The 24,045-nt window shown below is 38.4% G+C and overlaps 2 protein-coding genes across 5 annotated transcripts in view; one reads left to right on the top strand and one right to left on the bottom strand.

Annotated features, from left to right (window-relative positions):
• The first annotated feature begins 641 nt into the window (after positions 1-641).
• Positions 642-5,885, top strand: ccni2 (cyclin I family, member 2). Its single transcript, XM_008426926.2, has 5 exons — positions 642-1,004; positions 1,992-2,148; positions 2,780-2,914; positions 3,022-3,096; positions 3,176-5,885. The coding sequence occupies exons 2-5, from the start codon at positions 2,035-2,037 to the stop codon at positions 3,503-3,505; spliced, it is 654 nt and encodes a 217-aa protein (XP_008425148.1). The 5' UTR covers positions 642-1,004; positions 1,992-2,034; the 3' UTR covers positions 3,506-5,885.
• septin8a (septin 8a) overlaps positions 4,351-24,045 on the bottom strand; it is a 38,433-nt gene continuing 18,738 nt past the window's right edge. Inside the window, exons 5-10 of one of the 4 annotated variants that reach the window (XM_008426924.2) lie at positions 23,673-23,834; positions 22,381-22,477; positions 16,606-16,774; positions 16,319-16,451; positions 14,451-14,617; positions 4,351-6,446 (exon numbers count right to left, since the gene is read on the bottom strand). In XM_008426924.2, coding sequence (XP_008425146.1) covers positions 6,278-6,446; positions 14,451-14,617; positions 16,319-16,451; positions 16,606-16,774; positions 22,381-22,477; positions 23,673-23,834 — 897 coding nt within the window. In that variant the 3' untranslated portion in view covers positions 4,351-6,277. Of the gene's footprint in view, positions 6,450-6,577; positions 7,640-11,091; positions 12,165-14,450; positions 14,618-16,318; positions 16,452-16,605; positions 16,775-22,380; positions 22,478-23,672; positions 23,835-24,045 lie in introns of those variants that run through there. The other 3 variants (XM_008426923.2, XM_017308578.1, XM_008426925.1) reach the window with 3 other exon arrangements.

Here is a 24,045-nt window from a genome sequence, read left to right on the forward strand (position 1 = left end):
TGAAGGACAAATAAAGAGAAGTCAGACGACCGCAGCGCTGCCGTTAGCATCCAGATTGGCTTTTTTTATTCGTTAACAAACAAACCTTTTACAGTGTACAGTAATGTTTTACATTACCACTGTCTTATAAACTTGGTCTACTTCCATCACAGGCAACAATGAACCTCACACATCATCACCCCCTCACACCTTCATCCCCAAAATGCTGTGGTGGCATATTTGTAGGTGCATCACAGCAACATCTTTGTTTAATGAATAATGAGAAAGGAAACTATCCGCCATCTTCATACTCTTAAGATTAAATAATTTCAGAACTTCAAAAGAAACAGATTATGTGTTTTGTATGTTGTGATATGGTAAAATTGTTGACTTCTTTGTTTCCATGGCTGTGAAAAGGTCATGTCAGCYTAAACAACTGCAAATGATTAAGAACAAGTTTTTAAGTGTTTGGGTTTTCTGACAGGAAGAACAGCCGCTGTGCGCAGCCTGCGTCACAACAGCGTTTATCCGTAAAACAGCATCTGAACAAACAGCTCCAAAAGCAGCACAGACTGCTGAGATCTTCCATTTCCAGACAAAGCTCGACCATTTTGTGCGTGAAGCGCCGCACGTCTGACCCACTAACACAGATCTGCTCACGAGACGTCATAAGGGGGCGGAGTCTGCTGCGTTCAAAACACAGCTTGTCCCCATTCCTTCCTGATCTTCGCTTCCTGCCTCTTTTGCGCTCTTTTTTTTTTTATTTTCGCGTTCTTTAATTCTATCATCTGCTTTGTGAAACTTTATTGCGCTTTTATTCTTTGTTTTACTTTTGTTTTTATGAAGATATAATGCGGCTGCTCTCCGAGATACATTTTGTTCCGAGATTGTTTTCCCGAACAGATCCATCCCACCGTTGTTGACTGCTGGTTTGTTGTTTTCGGTGAATATGGATTGATTTTAAAAAAAATACCGTATAAATGCAACCGCCGTCCAAGACACTGCCTGCTTCTGAAATCAAAGAGGTAAGACTGTCTGAGTGCAACTAAATAACAGGAAGCTAAACGCTTTTGTTTGCAGGAGTAACTGTGCAGGAAGCTGCAGCAGCTGCACTTTATTATTCCGCCAGATTTCAGTCGTGTTGTGATGCATTTAGGCTCATTTTGTCCCTTAAATTAGTGTTTTAACGTTGCTGCATCGCTTCATGTCTGCCTGCAGAGTCTGAAAATGGCGTTTTTCAACAAAGTAAGCGCGCATATTAATTCCTGCTGCATACTTTGATGTTTTGAAGAGTTAATGATTTATATTTACACGATTTTTTTTTTTTTACAATAAGGGAACATATAAATGCACAATGATTCTTCCAAAGAGACAACTCTCAGTTCTTACGTTTGTAAACTGCATTAAAATCAATGTTTACGTGGAAAGAGAAGCGCAGCTCAGACAATGCATGTAGTAAAGCTTTTGGKGTTATAGAGATTTGCTGGAGGCCAAAARCACATCAGTTCAATATTTAATCAGGTGTTAATAAATCTTTATAATTTAAATAAAATCGGAAATTATTGTAGTGAATAAATGCATACGTCTATAAAATTAGTTTAATCAAATTGCTTAATAGTTTAATGCAGACAGCTAAAATAACATTCATTAAGATAAATCAATATGAATGTTTCTATTTTTCACAAAGTGCAAAGTAATTTTACTATTTATTTAATACAATAAAAATAAAAATGATTCTGCCTGTCAGTCAGTTGGCTGTGCAGAGCCTCCTGTTTGATTGTAGCAGATTTATTAAATGATTTTTTTAATTGCATAGGATTTTGGAATATAATTTAATGTAGTAATTCAAATCACTTAAGTAGTTATTTAATAAATTATTAATGTTTATATGAATACTAACACAATTTGAAAATAAATTTATTGCATTAATTACTGTTGCCATCAAAAATATGACTATTTATTTGGCCGTGCACAGGGTTGTTGTGTTCACTGTAAGTAAATGTGTGTGTCAGGTGTGTGAGCGCAGGGTGCAGGCTGGCCTGTGCTGTGGAGGGGATGAAGAACCTGGTGGCTACAGAGAGCCGCCGGCTGCTCGGCCTGCTGGAGGCCGCTCTGCTCAGAGAGGCTCGTCTGTGGAAGGTCCCGCTCGTCAAAAACGGATGCATTCAGGTGAGCTAATAATTAGGACGGATTTGGGAAAGAAGCCATTGTTTCTGGTTGAGACATGCAAAGAACTGAATTTTAGTTTCAGTCAACAAGGCCAGCACAAAGGTGTTGGGGGGCCTTAAGGAGAATCTGTTGGGCCCATTGAACACCAGCCATCACCAGCAGTGTGTTGATACAGATTTAGTTCAGTCAGGAAGATGAATTTGTCAACAATCTCAGCTCAAATTTAACTGCTAGCAATAAATTACAACATAATTATCAAGCTGACATTTTTTGTTGTACATGTACAGCTTGGATTTATCTATTGCTAAAGTTTAAAACAATCAAAAATTTTAACAATATATTATTTAAATAAGCAAACATGAAAACCAGAGGTGGACATGTACAATTTATGGATAAATGATGAAGTTACAAGTAAAAGCCAGCAAAGTCACTACTATTGTAAGAACTCATTGTTTGGGTGATTTGACTTTTTCTTTCCATCTGCTTTTCAAGAGCATTCCCTTTACTTCTGCTATACCAAGGCTACACTTAGTTCTTTGTTGCCKTTTCTTTTTACTGCATGAGATCTGGCCATTGTCATTTCCCTTCCTGTCAGTTAATGATCAACACTTGTCCTTTCTTTATCTGGCAGGGTGCTGACATCTCCTTGTCCCAACACCAGCAAATGATTGTTTGGATTGGAGAAATGAACCGGCTGTTTCAGTTCTGTCCAGAAACTTTTGCGCTGGGAGTGTGTGTCCTTAACCGCCTGCTGTCCACTGTCAAGGTAAATGGCTGCAGCCTTGTGAACGGGGTCGTACATTTTGTTTTTGCCCAATTATTTTCACATTTGGCAGCAGCTACAGCCAGATGAACACTTTTCTTTTCCCCAAGGCTCAGAGAAAATATCTAAAATGCATTGCTTTTACCTCCCTGGTCCTGGCTGCCAAAATCAACGAGGAAGACGAGGTAACCTCTTTCATAGAAACACAGAAACACATCACACATTTTCAAAACAATATGTTTATTTGGCTTCTGTTTGCAACAGGTTATTGGTTCTGTTAAAGACCTGGTGGTGCRGAGTGGATGCAACTTTTCGACAGCGGAGATTCTTCGCATGGAGCGGATCATTCTGGACAAGCTGCACTGGGATCTGTACACGGCGACACCGGTCGACTTCATTCACATCGTGAGTTTACAGAACAGCAGATTAATTAACAGTTCTTTTTTTCCCATTAGACCTCAACATCTCAGTTACTTGTGGTCTTACAGTGAAACACAAGCAGTACAAAAAGCAGACATTGCAAACCATCATGCTTCAAGATTCTCTGCTCCACGTTTAAGGGTTGGTCCTGGGTTACATTGTGCATTTATTTAACTGGACTTCATGTGCCTGTGATTAGAATTACGAACTACATTTCTAGTTCTGATTGATATGCAAACTTCAAGTCAGAAAATCTGATGGGAGATAGTTAGATTTCCCATCTTCTGATGAATTATAACTTCAAGTAAAAACGGGTTTTAATTGTGTCTGTTGCAAAAGCAAACATTTGTTGGTATAAAAAACCAGCAAATCTGTTTTCTGACACAAGAACAGCTTCTTGCAGAAACAGTGTATTCTTTTAATACCAAATGGATGCAGCAAAACAATTTGTTCCAAATTTCAAGAGTGCATTTGCAAGCTACCAACAAAGCATGCATGCTGCGCATTGGGCCAAGGCACTTCTGATTTTTCTGCAGCCATATTGTGGAAACATAAACCCCGTTGCCACCAGATGGCAGGTTGGATGAGCTGATGTTGTCTGGGCTTTCAGACCTCAAGCGGCACAAACGCTGCAGTTTACAACATAGTGTGGTTTTACTGAGTTTATCTTTTTAGGTCTACAGCTTGGATCTGTACACCATCATCTAAAAATCATTGGGCGAAGCAGAACCCACTGRTTGAGTTACCAACAGACAAACACACCTGGGCCTGCTGCTGTATTCATAAGGCTTTTAAGGTTAAACAGAATTAATCTGAAGATGGTTAACGGTGAGCACGACTTCTTACTTTGAGTTCAAGATAAAGGCAGAGCCTTGCAAAAGTGTCCTTATTACTTGAACTTTATATTGTTTTTCTGGATTTCATGTATTGATCAACAGAATCAATAATTTATAACTAAAGAACTAATAAAAATTTGAGAAGTACATTTGACACCTATAGTCTCAAACATGTTATTTACATGCAAACTAATATCTAACCCTGAACACCAACCTCAACATTCTGTCTAAACTGTGAAACATAGAGGTGGCAGCATCATGCCGGGTGTGGGCTGCTTTTTTCCTTCAGTGGGGGAAGGAAAAACTGAAACTGAGTAATACAGGCCAATTCTAGAAGAAAACCAGCCGGAGGCTTCAACAGACCTGAAACTGAATAAACCCTAAACTACGGCCAATTCAGTCCAACACTAAATCTATTTGATCATTTTTAGCTGGACACCAAACTGGCTGGTCAGACATGTCAGATTTGCAAAGTTGGTAGATGCATAACATAGTTACAGCTGTAATTGCAACCCATAATTTTCCTTCATCTTCACTATTGGACTTTACATTGAAAGCAGTCATGCGCATTCACATAGAACCCCAAAAACAGACGCTGAAGTTCAAGGGATATGAAYACTTCTGCAAGGCACCTGAAATCACCCAGAGAGCAACGGCTTTGAGCCCAATGCTGAATGCTTTCTGAACACAGGCCAGTTTGTAACCACAATGTGCTACAATGAGACGACTCCTTTTAATAAAAAAATCTTGATTACCATCTTCTGCAAAATCAACCTTATCATTCCCAGTTGGTTTCAGTCTCATTCTCCAACAGGGAAAACCTACATTCCTTCAGCACTAACGCTGGATTTGTCTGCAAACTCTTTAGACATATTTTTCCATAAAGCCACAAACCGTAAAACCTTTCACTGAGAAGCGGAACCATCTCCCAAACTCCAAACTCCCTCTGTTACATCGTCAGGATCTGAATTTGAGTTATTGTGGGTAATACAAAATCCAGGACTTCTAAAATAAAGAGCCATAATATAACAAAACTATAATAAAATAAAGATTTTTTTTCTCTCTTACTTTAAATATATTTTAAATAACTTTTAAATATTTCACATCGATACTGTAAACATCTGCCCTGAAGAAATCACTTTGCATTCCCTTTTTAAATACTGAACAGTTATTTTCTGTTATCTACAAAACAGCAATTTGTCACAGACTCTCCACCATGACACGTTGATGGGGATAAATTTACAGAGATTCACAGATTCGCCATTAAAGTTGAAGTGCATCTAAATAAAATCAGAGGTCCGTTCAGCGGGATGGTGGCGAAGAACAGCCGTCATGTGTGGATGAATCCTGTAAAGCCAAATCTATCGAAAATGTTTATATTTAATCAGAAATGGAGGATTTTCAGATAGTTTTAGTTCAGCTTCATTTCATTTGGCACAATACTGAATTTACCTCCCAGTGCAATTCCACTTTCTTTTAAAAACATGGCTTATTTCTGCTAAAGACAAACTATATCACAACATGAATGTATTAATAAMGGAAAGACAGGATATGAGATAAACAAAAACTCTCCTGTAAACCAAATGAGTTCCAAACCCTTTTGCTTGAAAGAAATGTTACCCAAGCTGTTTGTGACTCACTGGGCAAATGGAGAATTAGTTTTTTTTTACACTACGATCCCAACAAGGTTAGGTTTTATACTGTCTGCACACAATCGCGAACACAGAGAAGCACTGCACAGACAACACAAAACAAACAGGGTGGCCATGAGACAGAATGGGAGCTTTCTGAAGGGGCGCGGTGARCAGTTTCCACACTGAACCTCTACAAACAATTTGGGAGGACTACAAAATCCCCAACTGTAAACTGACAGGAGATGTAAGTTTAGGCTGACTGGATCAAAGGGTTTTTAAARTRATAAACAAAATGAGGTGGCAAAAGAAGGACTGAAAATGGCATAATGCTAACATTTTGGCCTTGTTTCTCCTCGTTGCTCCCAGTTCCATGCCCTCCTCGTCTCCAGCCATCCCCACCTGGCTCCGTCCTTTGGTCTCGGTTCCAGCATGGACCCCGGGGCGATTGCCGGTGCGATCCCTGTGAAGCCCGGGCATCAGAAGACGCCCCCCTCAGGCTTCCAGGCGGCGTTGTGGACCAGGCAGGTGCAGCACTGTATGGCCTGCCACCAGCTCTGGCAGTTCAAGGGCTCCACGCTGGCCTTGGCCATCATCACTTTGGAGCTGGAGGCGCTCACTCCGGACTGGTTCTCTGTCTTCACCGACCTACTGAAAAAAGCGCAGGTAAGAGAGCAGCTGAGGCCCAMTGGGAGATTAATCCATGGTGTAAATCGTTGCCGCTCTCAGGAATGTTTAAATATTGAGCTGAGTTTCAGAAAAACTTGATTAAATTATTGAATAATTAATAGTGCAGAATCTGACACTTCAATTTGTAGGAAATTCAATGTTTGRGAAACACTTTAGCTTTATTTTTCATTGAAGTTAAGGAAACGGAGCGCCCTCTATTTAATTTAATGACAACAGTCTTTACTTTGTAGAGTGCCACTGCAGTAGATCTGGGAAGATTTAGCCAAGGTGCTATTTTCTTGCTTTATCTTTTAAAGATTATCACATATTTGCCTCATTTGACATCATGTTCACCCGTCTGTCCCATTTTAAAGGAAGGWTAAGAGAATTTGTCATCATTTAAATCATACATACTGTGAATGACTTGGTAGAAAATTCAATGTAGTTGTTTTGTTTCCATCATAATAAAATCTTGCGGCTGGATTTTTTTGTAAAATTATGCTATAAAAATAAAAGGCATTTTTGCACATCGTTACCACAGGTGCTAATAATAGCAGATGGTTCTGCCATTTGTGATTTACTGTACAGCTCCAATGTATTGTAATTGCAATATTAATATTGCAAAGGACTGTTTGGAGTGAAATTATTTAATGCACTGCAAGTGCGTTTTTAATTGAGTGTTTTTAATGTCGAGCCAGTTAAACAGTCTCATGTCAGTGGATGCTAAAACTGGTTACACAGRACATTGTCCAAAATGCCAAAGGAACCAGAGTGCAGGAATCACATGTGATGAAAGGAAAAGAAAAACAGACGCCTTTTATTTAACAGTATTATTGTCAAATAATGTGCTGCTTATCTTTTATTAGGAGGCACAATTTGGTACATCCAGATGGAAGATGTTGTTTCCTGTTTAAAGAACAAAATGAAATATTTGGTTAAAACAGCCTCCTCTGCAGCTCCAACCTCTGTAATTAACCCAGAAAAATGGTTACGTTTATTTAAACGGAGGCGTAGAAGCCTAGTATTTCTCCAAGTATAATTCTTTTAGGCCAATTAAATTATTGAAAAATAAAAACCCACGCATGATGCCGCTTAGAAATCACCTCCGAGCCGTCATTCAACCTGATCCAGTCGTGTTGCTCCTCCCAGGTTGACAGTGCCGAGTTCATCCACTGCAAAGAGATTGTAGACAAGTTTCTACACAGCGTGGAGTTCTCCCTGCCCGCCAACGCTGTGTACATCCTGGACGGCTCCCAGATCCAGGAGAAGCAGCAGCAGCAGCAGGTCTGGAGCCCCTCGCAGCCTCACACGGCGGCCAGAAGGGGGCGTGGCGCCAGTGAGCAAGCGGATTTGGATGACTACTATGACGGTTTCAGGCGTTTGTATAACGAGGAGAGCGACATAGAGGAAATGTTTGGATTTGAGCAGAATGGTGTGTCTCCCTGCCCGCCGCTGCACCCTGCTGGCAACTAGCAGGACGTCAATCACAATCCAGCTGTTAACAGGCTTCATGATTCCAGAGGTTACTGATTTACAAGCTAGTCATTTAGCTTTAGCTCCTCTTCTGCTTTTGTCTTCAGCCACATTGAATGTGGATTTGGGTACCAGCTAACTCTTATTTTGTTGACAACTAAGGAGAATTTAATAAGCTTAACTGTAAAGAAACAGAAATGTTTCTCTTCTGAGAGGTTTGTTTTTGCTCATCAGCCAAATTGTTTCAATGCGTTAGATGTGAGGAGTTTTACTTTCAGTTTTGTTTTAATCCTGTTTTAGGTTTTTAATGTGAGGCATCTTGGTGCTCAGGTTTCTCTCCAGAGCCACAAAGCACTTTAAGATAAAGTTAAACTTTTTGCAAATATATTTTTCCAGCCTTAGTTTTTTTTTATGTGTACATATAAAACTTACTCGTTCTTAACGTGTTTTATTTACCTTATTTACAAACGCAACCTTTTTACACATATAAGCTTTACTTTGTTTTACTAAATTATGCAATTTTTTTAGTATTTTATGCTGCAACATGTATTTCCTTCATGCAACTGTGATTACATATCAAATATGAGCACCTTTTGGGAGATTAGTTCAACACTAGATTGACAAAAGGGGATTAATCATATGGTATTTTCAGTATTTTGTAAGTGCATTCAGTGTGAGAGCACAAGTAATGCGAGACTGAAGTTTGGGATCAAGGTGACATGTTTTGATTTAATCAGGCAGAGATTAGCCAGTGCCATGAGCTTTACTTTATCAAAGTATGATGAAAAAATGCAGCCATTTGAGCAACATGTTTCTGAATGCACATCGTGTCTCCACTGCCAAAGCTCTGAAGCTCAAAGACACTGAATACTCACAGCAATAATGTCTGCAATGTGAACTAATTTTTCTAAACCTTAAAGATGTTTCATATTTTCTTTGTGTGCTAAGGCAGCTATATCATACGGTTTTATTTACCACAAATAAACTACAACTTTTAAAAATTTGAAGGGTCAAATGTTTGGTTTGTCAATCTCAAAGAATGGAAGTGGGTTGAAGAAAGTGCTTGCATGCTAGCACCATCGTATAAATCTGAAGAAAATCAAACTCAATTGATTCCTCCCAGCCGGTGTTCAGGAATGGAATGGTCCTATTTAAAGTAATATAATAGTAGAGTTATGGTGTAATTTATGGTTAATATTTAGTCAGTTTCTTAATACTTAAGAGTTTGGAAATTCCTTCATGGGGGGATTTCACTCCATTTTTCTATAAATATGTTTTCATTCTGAACCAGTTTTTGTTTTCATCAGCAAATTGAAATAAAAATGTTAGCTTCTATGCTGACAGGAAAAAAAAGACGCAGTGGATTCCTAATATTAGCTTTTCCAAGTTCACATTTAAGCTAGTATAAGAACTGCAGCACAGCTAGCTGCCGCAGGAAGTTAAAGTAGGTTCAGTAGTGACACATTTTATCTTCAATTGCAAATTTACTACCGACTTTATCTAATTATCTAATTCCAAAGCTTAAATGCTCTTCAGAAATTTTAAATAGTTTGAATTGAAGATATTTAATTTCAGGACTGACCAGTTTAAGTAAATTAAACTTTAAATGAGTCCAACAAAACACTGTCAAACTGTCGGCCCTTTAGAGCAGAATAGGATCAGAACTCTGGTTGTACTCATATAAAATTACAATACTCTAATAATAAAGACCGGCTGCACTAGTAAATAGTCATGCAGTAAGTGATAAACTATTTAAGACCAAACCTAATTTGGTTTTTTTTCCCGCTTCTTTTTACAGACTGAATGCTGCTTTAAAAGTTATTGGATTGATTATGAACTGGGGTTTAGCCACTGCCCCCGACTTATAAAATAAAAATCAAAAAAGTTCTGATTCCCTTTACAGTAAGTAAAAAAAACAGTCCTTTACAAAGTATTCAGAAAGTTTAAAAAGTTTTATAGCTTTTCTTAAGGTATTTTATCAAGCTAACTGGTCTGAAACACGTAGATGTGGCTTCACCTGGGATTAACTTTCCATTTTTCAGCGAACCATGAAACGCGTCATGGCAGCAGAAAGCAGCAGCTGCTGCAGAACGTCAGTGATTATCACTCAGCTTTGTTAGCACAGTGTCCTGGTGCTTTAAAGGACACGACGTAGAGCTGCAAACATATTGTGCTGCTGGAAGAGATCCAGTCAGCCCTGCAGGTGGTGCACAGAATAATAATAGACTTGGCAAGAGATTCGCATAAACAGAATCTGTATTGCTGTGGTGTGACTTCCTCAGTCTGTTTTAAAGAATTACTGAAGTACTCCAGGTGGAGACACAGAGCGAATCAAAGATATCCCAAAGAGTTTCTAAAACTGAAAAAGATCTTTGCACAAAATCAAGCACTTAAAAATTGGTTTTACAGATCATGCTGATAAAAATGAATAGCAAGGCACATTTTTATTCCTAATGTTAGAGGATCTTGAAACTGCAGGATAGTTTTGCAGTCAAGGAGACAAATGGTGGTGGAAGCACCAGGCCAAAAACCATACGGAAACTGGGCAGGGTTTATGGGACACAAGTAAAAACCTTCTAGTCTTAAAATGGGGTAAAGGTTCACCATTTAGTGGCACAAAGTCCTTAAATATACCGCTACAGCAACAAGGGACTGGTTAACTCAAAGCACATTAATGTGCTAAAAGGGTCCAGTTAAAGTCCAAGCTACAATGTAATAGAGAATCTGTGGCAAGATCTTAAAATTGATGTTCACAAAATGAGCTAGAGCTACTTTGCAAAGAATGGGCAAAAGTGTCATTTAGATGTGTTTTACAAATAGAATACAAATGCATACCATGTATTTTAGACTTATCTGAAAAATCTATTATAAATATAGAACATACAGTGAAATAAGTGACAAAACACTTCAGTTTGTCAAGGCACTGTACTTCTCCTTTTCACTACTGCACTCCACCTTTAGCAAACAGAGAAACCACAGAGTCTAACAACACAGAGCAAACGGTGCAGCTGCTTCGGTTCCAAATCGCCTCCATCTGACAGCTGTTCAGGCTGCAGACACGATGAGTGCGTCTTTACCTGCCCGTGTTTCACCGCCGTCCTCATCCCACAGGAGCAAACGCAGACAAACAAATCAGAGCAGAGAGAGAGGCTTCACATTTCGGAGGGAGGGTTTGCATTTATTTGCATCAACAGACAGTAAATACAGCTGCTCTCTTCTCCACGTCTGAGCGTAAACTCTCCTACAGCGAGTTGAGGCTTAAATGTTTACTGGCTTCATAGTCGTGATTCCACTGGCGTAACAAAACGATCACGCAGGGTTTACAATACCGTTAAGTCRCTCACAAATAATGTACACCCTCTTATGGGCATCATATTCATTAATCATATTAAAAACTAGTACATATTTGCATATTACTGGAAGCTTGGTAAGCTYGAGAAGATATTCACATACATTAACTGACTTACAGCACTAGAATATTGCATAGGTTTTAAGACGTAGGACTACATGTTAAGTTGTCAGTACCTCTAAATGCAGGTACTCAGTTATTGCTTGACACGCTAAGATTTTAATGTATTATTCACTAATGAGGGACTGATTATACTAAACTAATTCCTCAGGGTTACACAAAGACAAATTACCTCTGAATATTTTAAATGGCTCATACATTTYTTTTAAAAGTTGAGGACCTTTTAATCTTCGATTTGAACGTCAGGCCTATAAAAAACTGGGTGCCTCTTATATTTTATATTTTCTTTAAATACATATTTTTCCCATATTTCCAAAATTGTAGTACCACGAAATGACAATGCTTGACGAGATTTAATCAGTTTGGATGCCTAATGAGGAAAGAAAAGATACAGAAAATATTTAAAACAACAAAGAAATTAAAATAAACAGATATATTTATTWAAAAAAAAWGTCCAAAAATCACATAGAAAGAACCTGAATCAATGAGATGGCCACTGATGGACGTGAATATTTCTCTCTCTCACCATCTTTCACTCTTTTTCTCTCCTGTGGCTTCACCATCATCATCATCATCATCATCATCATCCTCAGTGTCTTTGGTCCATGTGCACAATGTCAAGATGGAATGTCAAAACAAGACAAGGAAAAACAAACAAACAAAAGAAAAGAAAACACAGATGTGGTCGTTGCTATGGTGATGGAGGACAAATCCATGGTCGTGTGTGGATGGGTGTGCYGCGCCTCAAAAATTAACTGAAAAACAATGAAACAATAAAGAAAATAAAGTGAATCAACGACTGACTGGGTTTTTGAAATTTTAAATAAAAACAGAAATACAGAAGTTCGAGCAAAATTAAATAAAATCAAGCGTTAGTGATGGGGGGTAAAGTAAATAAAGCTCGCCTGCTCAATCACCTCCGTTATAAAATGCCACATTTAATTTGAGGAATTTAATCTGAGAAGATCAGGAAGAACTTTAACAAATCCACAAAATGGAAGACTGGCTCGTTTCATACGGCCACCGACAGTGTGCATGAGCAGCCACAAGAGGGAGCCGCTTCTCTACTTTAAACTCACAAATCAAACCACAGAAATGAATAACCAGCTGAAGAAAAAGTAGCGAAAATCTCATCTTTTAGTTGAAACTTGTTAATTTTTGAAACAATGACCCAAATTTATTTGCAAGACAAACATCCTGCAACTTTCTGTTAATGGAGATATTCACTAAAATATGCAAAACGGTGAGAAGTTGACAAAAACCCCACTGATTTTATGTGTTTTTATGCACTTTGTTAATTCAGTTTGTGCATGGACACTTTCAAATGAACACTTATGAGCAGGGTACCRTTTTAAAACTTTGGATCGTTTTTTACGTGATGAACTTGAACTGAGCACAGCTCTCCCTGAAGCCATTCAACAGGAAGTGAAAGAAAGATGAGGTTTGTGGCCACACACACAATTTAAGCCGTCAAGTACAAATGTTAGGTTGCTGCAGCAACCTGTTATTGATAACTGGGCTCCTCTCCTTTTAATCGTAATCAGAACCAAAGACTTGTGCCCCAGCAATCAAAAATTATAAATTAATATCTCAATCTCTTCTCTGCCTACAGCAAATCAATTCTGTCACTTTTGACTTTTCTTACCATAATACAGCTAAATAAAGTCAAAATACCAGCAGAGATGTCGCAACGGATTATTTCATCAGCCGACAAATTCAGAATTTTGATCAACATCCTTGCAGAGGCTTTAAAACCGACTAATTAAAATCGTAGTGCAAATARGCAAAACTATCCGWTTTCAAACTTAAGTTACTTTCTCAATTAGAGCATAAACATATGGAAATGAAAACAGCTCAGCTGAGTATCCGGCTACATGAAACTGCAGCTGATGTGATTAAAAAGGTTAACAGGGTGGAAATGCTTTGCAGTGACAATCAGTATAATTGATGCTTCCCATCAATTAACATGAACTACCAGTAGCTCATCTTAAGTGGAAATTTAGTGGAAATGTTTCACTGGAACTATGAACATGGAGCTATAATTGGTCCTTGATTTGGGTAAACTTTCAAAAAAAAAAAAAAAAAAGATGCCTTTTTCTGGACGCAGGCACTTTTAAGCAGCAAATTTTGTGCAAACAACTTTAAAAACTGAGCAGACCAGGAATGGCCTGGATTAAATTTAATCACATATGTTTAAGTTTTCAAGATTCCTTGATTATGATTAAGGAAAAAGATGAGCAATACAAAATTCAATAATGGAGCTTCTTCATAGACACTCACTGCTGATGTCCGACTCGTTTTGGTCTTCTGAGAGCAACATCTCACAATTTATTGCCAATTATTATATTTTATATATTTATTTAGTGAGTTGTATGCAGCTCTCTGAAAATAAAATCACTTATGAGACTGACTGATTATGTTACTTTAAATCCATTTTACAATAGTTACTGTTGTGAGTGTGAACTTAAAGTAGTTTGAAGTAAAAACGTGCGGCACTTGAACTGCACTAGCACATCTGTAATTTGAACAAGTGTAGCCGTTTCTTGGCTAAATACTGCATCAGTTTTCAGAGCTTTTTGCTGCCCGAGAGCGCGCTGACTGCCTCCACCCCGAGTATCCTGAATAATTAGAGCGAAACGAAAGGAAAGAGTGAAAGCACAGGAAACGTTCAACTTGGGCAGAACAAAAAGGGAAGACGTTTCCTTCACACTTGCCAGGTCCTTWAAAAAAAYGCTGAAGTGSTTTATGTTTTGGAGATGATTCCACAACAGCAGAGCTCACTCCTTCACAAAGTCATTAATGAAAGGGTTTGCTGCTGGACATGGCAGAATGTGCACTTCCTGCTTCGAAGTAAGAGTTAAACAGCAAAATAAGAAAGAAAAACTGCAGCACATCTACCAGCGGACAGCGTTTCAACTCTGAGGCACACAATGGAAGGAAGGAGAGTTGCTCAAAGAAATTAGGAGGCTTGGAAAACGAAGCGTCCTGTTATTAGAAGAAGAATACAGGAAGTGGGTGATTAAGAGGAAGGACTGCCTTACTTTTTCTTGTCYTTGTCTTTCTTGAGGGGTTGAGATGAGAGCGTCTCACATGCCACCTTCCTCCTGTTGAAGGCATTCATCTCGTCCTCCAGCTCCCTCCGCTTCTCCTCCACCTTCCTCTTCTCATCCTGGTGCATCCGCTTCAGCTGCTCAAACTTGTCATGGAGCTGAGCCGAAACAAAAACAAAAGCTCGCATTTTTATGTGTCACGGCTACATTTAATATTCAAATGTGGATCACAAGTTTATGCGAAATAAAAACTTTAAAGTTAAAGGTGAAAGAAATTGCAACCAAATCTTTTGTGTCTCTAAAAAAGTTTGTTTCGGATTTCTGTTCTTGTTTCTTGTTTTATTATAGATTCAGCAACTTCAACTTCTCTTTCACTGTTGTGGAGGAAGTTAATGTGCTAAAAAATATTAAAACTAGACAAAGCTTAACACCACACAGGTAACTGTTCTGCATTACACTTCAGTTCTGTATTCAACTCTACATTGGCTCATTCTTCTCCAGCTTCGTATCAAATGTTCTGACTTTTCCAGACTCAGTTCTCTTGTATCCAATTTTATTATTAACAAAAGTGATGAAGCACTAAATGTTTATGCAGCTGTCAGGCCTCAACATGGATGCTGCCATAACCAGAGAATGACTGGAAGGAATCACCAAATGCATCAAAAACAGATGAATTAACAACAAGACCAGCATATTGAGACCAAAGCATGAAAGGATGAATATCTTCAAAAAATAAATAATAAAATTGGAGCCACTGTCCACAAACTACATGCTTTAAATTCATATCTTCTTTTAGTAATGGCCAGCCCCCTCACTGTGGTGTGCTAATTATCCCACAAGCATCTGATGAGCTCGACTCCTCTAAAATAAAATCCAGTCCACCAAACCTGACAGAAAACTGTGTGCACACTTTCCTGTCTTTCAGGACACAATAAATGCTTTTTTCACTCGCATATCACACCAAAACTTTAACAAAATGTCGTTTATGGAGAATACAACATGACATTGAAAACTCTCTGCAAKTTTCTAAATMGACACTCTGCCAAAAGTGATCCTATTGTATACAGAAGTACAAAAAAGTATACATAATTTTACAAATCATGTTCAGAATAGTGCATGATATAAATCATAACACAAGTAAAATGGCAAATATTAGCAATAAGTAAAGGCACCTGTAAGTACTTCTAGATTTAAATCCACATCAGAAATGAACRAAATGATCKGAYCCTAAAAATGTCAACACAGCATTTTGTATAAACTTTATTCTAATACAGCCYGCAGTGTTTAACATCCTGTGAAATTGATGTGTTACTATAGGACTCTGAAACAATATCCATGAATGAATGTTCATACACCAGAGAGGCCAACGGCTCTGATTCTATCAAAAGAAAAACCAGAGAAGAGGTGGAGCGTGGAAAAAGGAAAAACTCATTACAGTTTGTTTCAGATCATTTTCTCCGGGTTAAAACAGTAWCGCTGCCTTGGTAGAGACTGAAGACGTCTCTSTTCAGACCTCCTGGAGGCAAATGATCACAAAACCTGAACCCAATCCCAACTTCAAAAACATTTACATCCAAATCAAACTTATGGATGAGATACTAACTAAAGAATTTTTTCTTTCTTAATTGTTAGGAAGTTTGAGCTGAGCTGCCATTAGCCAGAACTGTTGCTGTTCTGCCGGTTAACAAGACCAGCTCTGAGTTTTCTTAGCTGTCTTAGCTAAAATTTGCCATCAAAATTCTACATCATGGGATATTWTATTTCTATCTTTGCTGCTGGTCGGTGAAAATGGTTAAAACAGGAACTGTCAGATGATTCCAAGCAAAACTGAGTGAAACAGCAACTTATTTCTCACTTACCTCTCGTTCCTTTTCTTTGAGTTCTGCTTCGGTTTCTTTTACTTTGTTTACGAACATTTGCCTCATTTCTTCTTCTTTACGTTGCAGGTCCCCTAAGAACTCTTTCCTCTTGGCTTCGTACGTTTCTTGAAGACTGCAGGAATGAAACGAGACGGAAAAGAGTTAAAAATAGAGAACGTTATTGTTGCCAAACAATAGAGATTGTTGTCTGACGTTGGCATTTGAGCAGTCGTGTGGTTTTGCRCCCCGTCCATCCCGGTGGACTGAGTGAGGTTCTCTCGGTCTACCTGAAGGGCTGRCTGTCTGGGTCCGTGTCTTTAAAGCCCATCTCCTCCAGTTTGCAGCGCCGGTACAGCTCGTAGTGGCGGGCGTGCGTCTGCTCCCTCAGATCCTCCATGTTGACCCGGATCAGCATCTCTCGGAGTTTTACAAAGTCACAGTGGCTCTCGTTCTCAACTAAAAGAGAAAACAAGCACACGTTACAATTAGAKCTGAAATTTGCAGCGTTGCTCACTTTTCAAATCAAATTCCCAAAATATTCAGARCTTCCTTTTAGCTCACTTTATATCATCTATACACCATTACTACAATAGAAATATTTATACTCATTGAACAATAAACAATAAACTTTATTAGGTGTTCATCAGCTAACAGGCCTCAGCTATAATGACTGCTAAGTGGAGGGAAGAGGAGAAATGGTTTTCAAACTTCCTGTCAAATAAAAATCTAGAAAGTGTGGGAAGCATCTGCATTTATAGCTGCAGGCTCTGTATGTCACCATCAGCTTCACACATAGATACTGAAATTCATGTCTATTTTTAAAAAAAACAACAAAAAGCTCAAGCTGAACTGGCATTTAACAGATTTTATTCCTAGACATCCTTTTGTTCAACTCCAACAACATTCCCATCAGCTCTRACCAGATTCCCCTCCATGGTTGAGGAAAAACATCCCCACAGCATGATGCTGCCACCGCCAGGTCTCAAAGTGGACATGGTGTAATATTTTAATATATTTAATTCTTGGAAGCCTACTCAAAAAACTGTTAATGTGATCTTCATAATGTGAAATGAAAAAGGTTGATTCTATTCACTATTTAGGAGACTTTTGAAGGYAACAGGCTAAATAAACATCTTTTCTGTTGGACAGTCCCCCAACATCTCAGAATGCATTAATATGTATAGCTTTACAAAAAAAAGTGGACAATTTCAGGGAACATAAAATCTTTTATAAAGCACAGAGTTTTGATTTCAAGCCAAMTCTAATAACCGTTTAATTTTTAAGTCTTGGCGAGTTGCTCTGAGTCAGATTACTTCAGGAAAACAGCAGGACGTGTTTCCTGACTGACAGACAGACAGACAGACGAAGAGGTGTTTTATGCTGCTATAGGAATCATTTCTGTTCTGCTGAAGCCAAAYGATATGAACCGTTCTGGAGAAGTCGCCTCCTTCTGTTAGTTTGAGCTCAGCTTATGAAAAACATGGATGCTGTGTGTGAGCAGAGGAACCACATACTAAGTGGCAGAAAGCATTTATTTCAAAAGGAAAATATTTCAGACATTTCATGGAATAAAATTTAATGTTCCCATTTTTGTAAAGGGTCATAAAAAGAATCCCAACACACCCACAAAGTGGACAAGAAAAAAAAAACTTCTGAGGTTTTTGGGACCATCAAATACCTGCTTTTAGCTCCATAAGTAAGAGGAAAATCTACAAAGCTTTGTTGAATTGAAATCAAAGTACAATCCCATCTTTACCTAAGGGGCATGTGCAGACTGAAAGTACATGACTACAAGGGTCATGACCTCACACATGGCAGGGAGGGGGTAGGAAAAGGGGAGAGTTTAAATGTCACAACAGGCTGCAAGACTTTAAAATGTAAAAACCACCATGTTACTTTCAGAGCAGCCTGACTGGTGGAAAATGACAACTTAAACATATCAGCTAAGCAGAATAAAATTTTCATATTAGTCAAGGCAAAAGAGAGCAAATAAACAACCCCAGAAACTCTACATTTATTTTTAAAACATCTTTAAGAAGAAGGCTAATAACCCATCAGGAGAAGCGGGATAAAAAAAGAAACCACTGCGTTCAGTTCAGGAGCTGCCTGCTCACCGGGTTCCTAATCACCTCCCTGTTCTGGCCTCCTGCTGAGAGAAAGCCCAACCCTGTGACTGACGGCAGAGCTCAGCCTGCAGCGGGCAGAGCAAGGAAACCTGCTGACAGCGGAGAGGTTGGATCCTGGTGCCAGCAGGCATCCTGAGGAGAGGCTGGGCTACGATTTACATCGTCTGTCATATCAACTGATGGGGAATAAATAAAATCCTGTTAATATTCAGTCCAAAAAAGCTGAACAGAGAATCCACACTGCGCCTTCACCAACAAGCTGATAAATGCATGCAAGTTTTTTTCTCCGCAGTCACAGGAACCAGTGTTGCCCCAGTAACTACACAGAAACCATACAATGAAACGACTACTCTTAAATTATGAACGATTCGACCGCTGTGACTCTCAGGTTCTGGGAGTTACAAATGCCACTTGAGCCAAATTTTTTAGATCATGGAGCATTTCAACAATTCAAGTAATCAGAAGTTGGGAAAACTCTTAACTGAGGTGTGTCCTGGTGCAACGAGCCCCCTGACTGGTCTGATAACAGAAGCTACAAAATACAGGAAATRATCCAATTCTGGCCTTTTAATGATGACTTTAGTGAYGCACATTTAAACTGGTTGGTTTCCTGGAACAGACTCAGATTTTAAACAGCACTGAGGTTGTAGCGTTACTTGTTTAAAAAAAAMCAAACAAACAAAAAAAAAAMCATAATTGTAACGTGTGTTTTTACCCATCTGACCAAAGTTTTTATCCAGAACAGATCCTAGTTAGGATGATCAAGAACAAGCTAGAAAGAACCAAATTCAAAGCTKAACTGAAYTTAAAACTGCTGGAACAGAAACGCCAGACCTCAAACCGAGACGACTTTACATCAACACCAAGATAGAGTTAACCAAGGAATAAAAAAWTTTAAAATATACATTTTGACATCTGAATAAAGTTTGSTGGATCAGAGGAGATAAAGGTTGAGCTGTTTGGATTTAATGAAGAGTAGTTTGTAGGTAAAGAGTTATTATTTGAGCACTACCATTTATTATAAGAAGAAGAAGAAGAACAAGAACAAGAAGAAGAAAAACAACAACAACAACATCATCATCCAGTTTAAAGCAGACAGGACCTGAAAGCTACAAAAGCTTCTGGTCCTTCTGGAACATTCATGAACATATTAATGAGGGTCTATATATGTTTGTAATTTAAACTTTACACCCCAAATCTTGTTGAATAATCAAGAATAATAATTCCAGTTTAATAATAAAACTGCACCGGAGAAAGAATKATTTAAAATAGTTAYTAGAAACCCAAAACTGAATAAGAAATTTATGATCATCWAAAGTAGATGTTCATTTTTAACCTAAYGGYATAAGAGAGTTTATKAATAAATGGGGTTCAGGTGAAACAAGAGCATCTAAGTATTCATAATGTTCATGTCATTAAATGCATTTTAAACGTCTATAACTCGCATATCAACTATCTGACATTCCCAACCCGACAGCATTGCAACATGATGACTGAGAATGAAATGCATTCTTTGCATGCATGTGTCCAGACATCCATTTTCACACAAAGCACTTGAAAATGTTTTTGCAGCATAACAAACACKCGACCATCAGGCCTTCAGAGCAGAAATACCAGAGCTCTGCCCTATGTCACACAAGTCGGGAAGCACAGAGATAACAGAGCCATGAGATCCCGAGGGAAGACAAGCACACACTCACTGAGCTCCCTACAATTACTCTGTTTATGTCACAGCACAGTCCTTCCTCTGTCTCTCTTCAAGGAGATGGAAATTTCTCATGGCTCTTTTCAAGAGGCTACATAACCAATCTATATGACATCTGGCATGAACTAACGGTTTTCTCTGATGGCGCTCCTCATTTCAGCCAACAGAGAAAACAGAGGCCTGCTGTTCTGCACCTCCTGGCTTTACATTCACCCAAAAATGTGTTGAAAGAATAATAATTAAATAAATGTGATGCATTTTTCAGAAAAATACAAGAAAGTGAATCTTGTATCACTTTGAATTCAGCCATTTTGGCAGAAATGGATGAATAGTGGCAGAAAAACAAAAATCTAATCTAATTGCTTTCTACAAAATGTCATTAGCTTCTTAGCTAAACAACTGTTAAAGGCCAAATTAAGGGTAAATAAAAGTTTATTAGCCACCTTTTAACTGAGATTCATAATTTCCAACATCGTAAATGTAGAAAATGTCCAGCTTAAAATTGAAAGTAGGCCGTTTTCAACTGCTGCTAATCTGTTACTGAGCTGTTGCTTTGTTGTGTCTCCAGAACAAAAAAAATCCGTCCCCCAGGAAACACACAGAAAGCTTCATAAATAACCAGCGAGCATCCTCYGAGGGTTGGAGAATGAGAATGGTCAGAGCATAATGGGAAGAGGGGTTCAGCCAGAGAGAGCAGTAAACCGAGGAGGAGAGGAGGGAGCCAGTTCCTGAGAGGAGCTCCCACATGAGCAGCAACATTCTCACTGTGCATCTCTGTCACGTTATTAAATTAAACTGTTTACYAGCACTGACAAACACCGAGGAATGAGGAGTGGGAGAAGAAGACTCCCAAGAAAGCGGACACTAGAGGTGACATCTCTATAAAAACCATGGTGCACGTAAAAAGCCACAGACACACAGATTGAAAAATAACAGATACCAGCAAATATTAGCAACTTAAAGGAAGCCCTTTATCCATCTGCCCTTTTACTACGTTTTCCTACACAGGAAATCACACGTGGAACATTAACAGGGCGAGTAGAAATAAATCGGCCAACAAAGTGTGCAGTTCACACTTTGCCACAGGCAGTTTATCAGCATTGACACAGATATGTGCTGCAGTTAACCATTAAAAAACACAGCTAAAGCAGAACTCAATGTTAAAGTTGCTTTGTCTTTAAACAAAGACAAAGAAACAAGGGATAAAAAAGGAAAATGCTAAGATTATTTAAGTTCCAGTGAGAATCTACTGCTTTTGCCTTGGTCAAATATATAAAAAACTGTATAAAAAAAAAAAAAAGTCAAAAACCAAAAGACTCAAAAAGAAAAGAACAGTTTTTGACTTTAACTCGGTGTAAACTCAAAAACGTAAACTCTAAAATGTTGGTTCTGCTTTTACCATGAAAAGATGATAATCCCACAGCAATATGAGCAAATTAACATTTCACAAACGTAAATAAAGTAAATGGTGACACTCATTCTAAATATCATTACGAAACGGTTGCAAAATGTCTGAACTCATTTCTTTTCAGGACACATGCGAGTAACTGTTGTCCTAATATTTTACATCCAGTGTTTCACAATGTTACGAGTAGCTGCAGCATCCTGATCMGTTTATTCAATAATCCTATTCTTATTAGAGAATAAAACATTTTCATCAACAACAAAAAAACACTTAGTGTGACTAATTTTCTCAGCAAAGAAAATAAAAATTGGTTAATTGTTATCTTAGGAATTCCTATAAATGGCACATAATGGTGATTCACATCTACTTTAAGGTTTATCAGAAAGTTAAACAACTTATGAAATATTTTGAATGCAACAATTTGACCTACTCTTTGTAATGGTAAAGACAAAATATTCCTTTCAAGTATTACGTAGTTCATAACTTCATGACTGGAAATACCTACAGGAAAAAAGTTTCCAAATCTGATATGACCTGAAACCCAAATTTAAACAAAACTAGACAATAAAAATAAATGCTGAAATGTTAAAATGAATGTTTTTGTTTAGTTGTTTTGGGTGTTTGAGGCATCTAGTCAACATTTGCTTCAAGAAACTATGAATGAAATGTTAATTAACCTCATTGGCATTTAGACCAACCCTAGCCTGGTACTCCACCTGTATGATCTCTAACACGACTAGCATCCAACACGCAGCACACAGTCCTGTTTGCTCGTGTGAAACAAACACACCCTTCTTGTGACTGAGTCTTTGTGAGCAGCTCTTACCTTGCACCACTCCCCAGGGATACTGTCTGGCCCGCACCGTTTTGTTCCCCACTTTGACTTCTTCCACGCTTCCGACCACAGCGAATGGCAGGTGGGCCTGCACAGGCAGAAAGGCCCATGAATGTTAGAAAGATCAAAAGATCCARCTGTAACCAGAGACATAACCAGGGGGTTCCAACTTGGCCTACATCTTCCATGTTACAATTTTATGCTCCTTGCTTTTCCTCATTTTACACCACAGAAATGGTTTTCTGAATGCAACGTCTTTTGCATCAGCTTTACTGGAGGTGATAATTCAAACACAAGCCTCTGATGAAGGTATTTTAATTGTTCCTTTAGACACAGCGTCTCTGTGGGACTGACAGYGGGGGGCCGTGTGGAAAACAGACCCAACATGCTTCCTCAACAGTTCGATGGCGAGCTGAAACCAGCTGGGATGAAGCTGAGGGGACAAGATGGTGGGCGTGGGCACTGATGCAACGGACTATAAATAGATCAGGAGAGCGCACAMGGATAAAACCGCTGAATTAAATGCACTCTCATTTGTGCATCTGAACATAAATGGRTGAGTGTTGGTAAACTGAAAACATCTCATCATTTAGAAACTAAAGTAAAAATGGAAATCTTCCCAGGAAAATYAGTCCCACTCGTTTTATTTCAACACTTTTGCAGTATTTCATTGGAATTATTTGTGACCTTTTTGCATATAGTCATAAAATTATGTTTTTGGAGTAAAATGATTAGTTTTAGTTGCATTATTTTATCATAGAAAGAAAACAACATGGCAGAAATTGTAGTTACCTTWACGAGATGATAGAAAATGTAAGGCTCACGCATCTGTTGAATGATATTTGCAGCTAAATGTGGAAACTGGTGCTGCAGTATGCAGTGCAGCAGTCATATACAGCACGAGCCTCAAGTTTCCCAAAGTTTCAGTTCCAAAATATCAAATGTTATCATGATTTAAGGCAGACATGGCAACTTGGAAAACAGGTAAATAAATAAATGAAGGAAGGAAAGTAGGAAAAATTATTTTATACAATCCATTTCCTTTTTCTGTATTTATCCTACTACTATTACGCCTACTACTTTTGTGTAAAGAAAAAAAATACACTCTGATCATAGTAACGACTAAACGTTTTGCTGTGTCGGTCACTCTGCAGATAAATAAAAATCTGTTGTCTTGCAAAATGACGCCACTAAGGTAACATTTCATGCCAATCTTAAAAGAATCTCTGAATTTGCCAGATGTTACCATCCACTTCTGTAAAGCAAAACAAAACGTGACTTACGTTCATGGAGGCATTGATCTCACTAACGGCTTCATCGTCTGTCGGGAACTGATAGATCTGGACGCCGTTGCTCACGAGTTCACTCATTATCTTGATTTTGAATTTATGAAGCTCGCTCTTGGAGATTGTGTCCGCTTTGGCAATGATGGGAATTATATTGACCTAAAGAGAGGATGAAAACAACCAAAAGGGTAGAATGTGAAAAAAGCTGCATCATAAATAAGAAAAATACAAAAAAATCTCCAAAGCTGAGGGCTAAACAAGAGCCATGTTGGAGTCATCAAGCTTCCAGCAAAAGAGGTTATTTGATTACTCTTATACATATTTACCACAGGTGGCAGGAAAGCGAAACAGTAAATAAGTTCAGCTAGAA

This window comes from Poecilia reticulata, linkage group LG14 (genome assembly GCF_000633615.1).
Source record: "Poecilia reticulata strain Guanapo linkage group LG14, Guppy_female_1.0+MT, whole genome shotgun sequence".
NCBI lineage: Eukaryota > Metazoa > Chordata > Actinopteri > Cyprinodontiformes > Poeciliidae > Poecilia > Poecilia reticulata.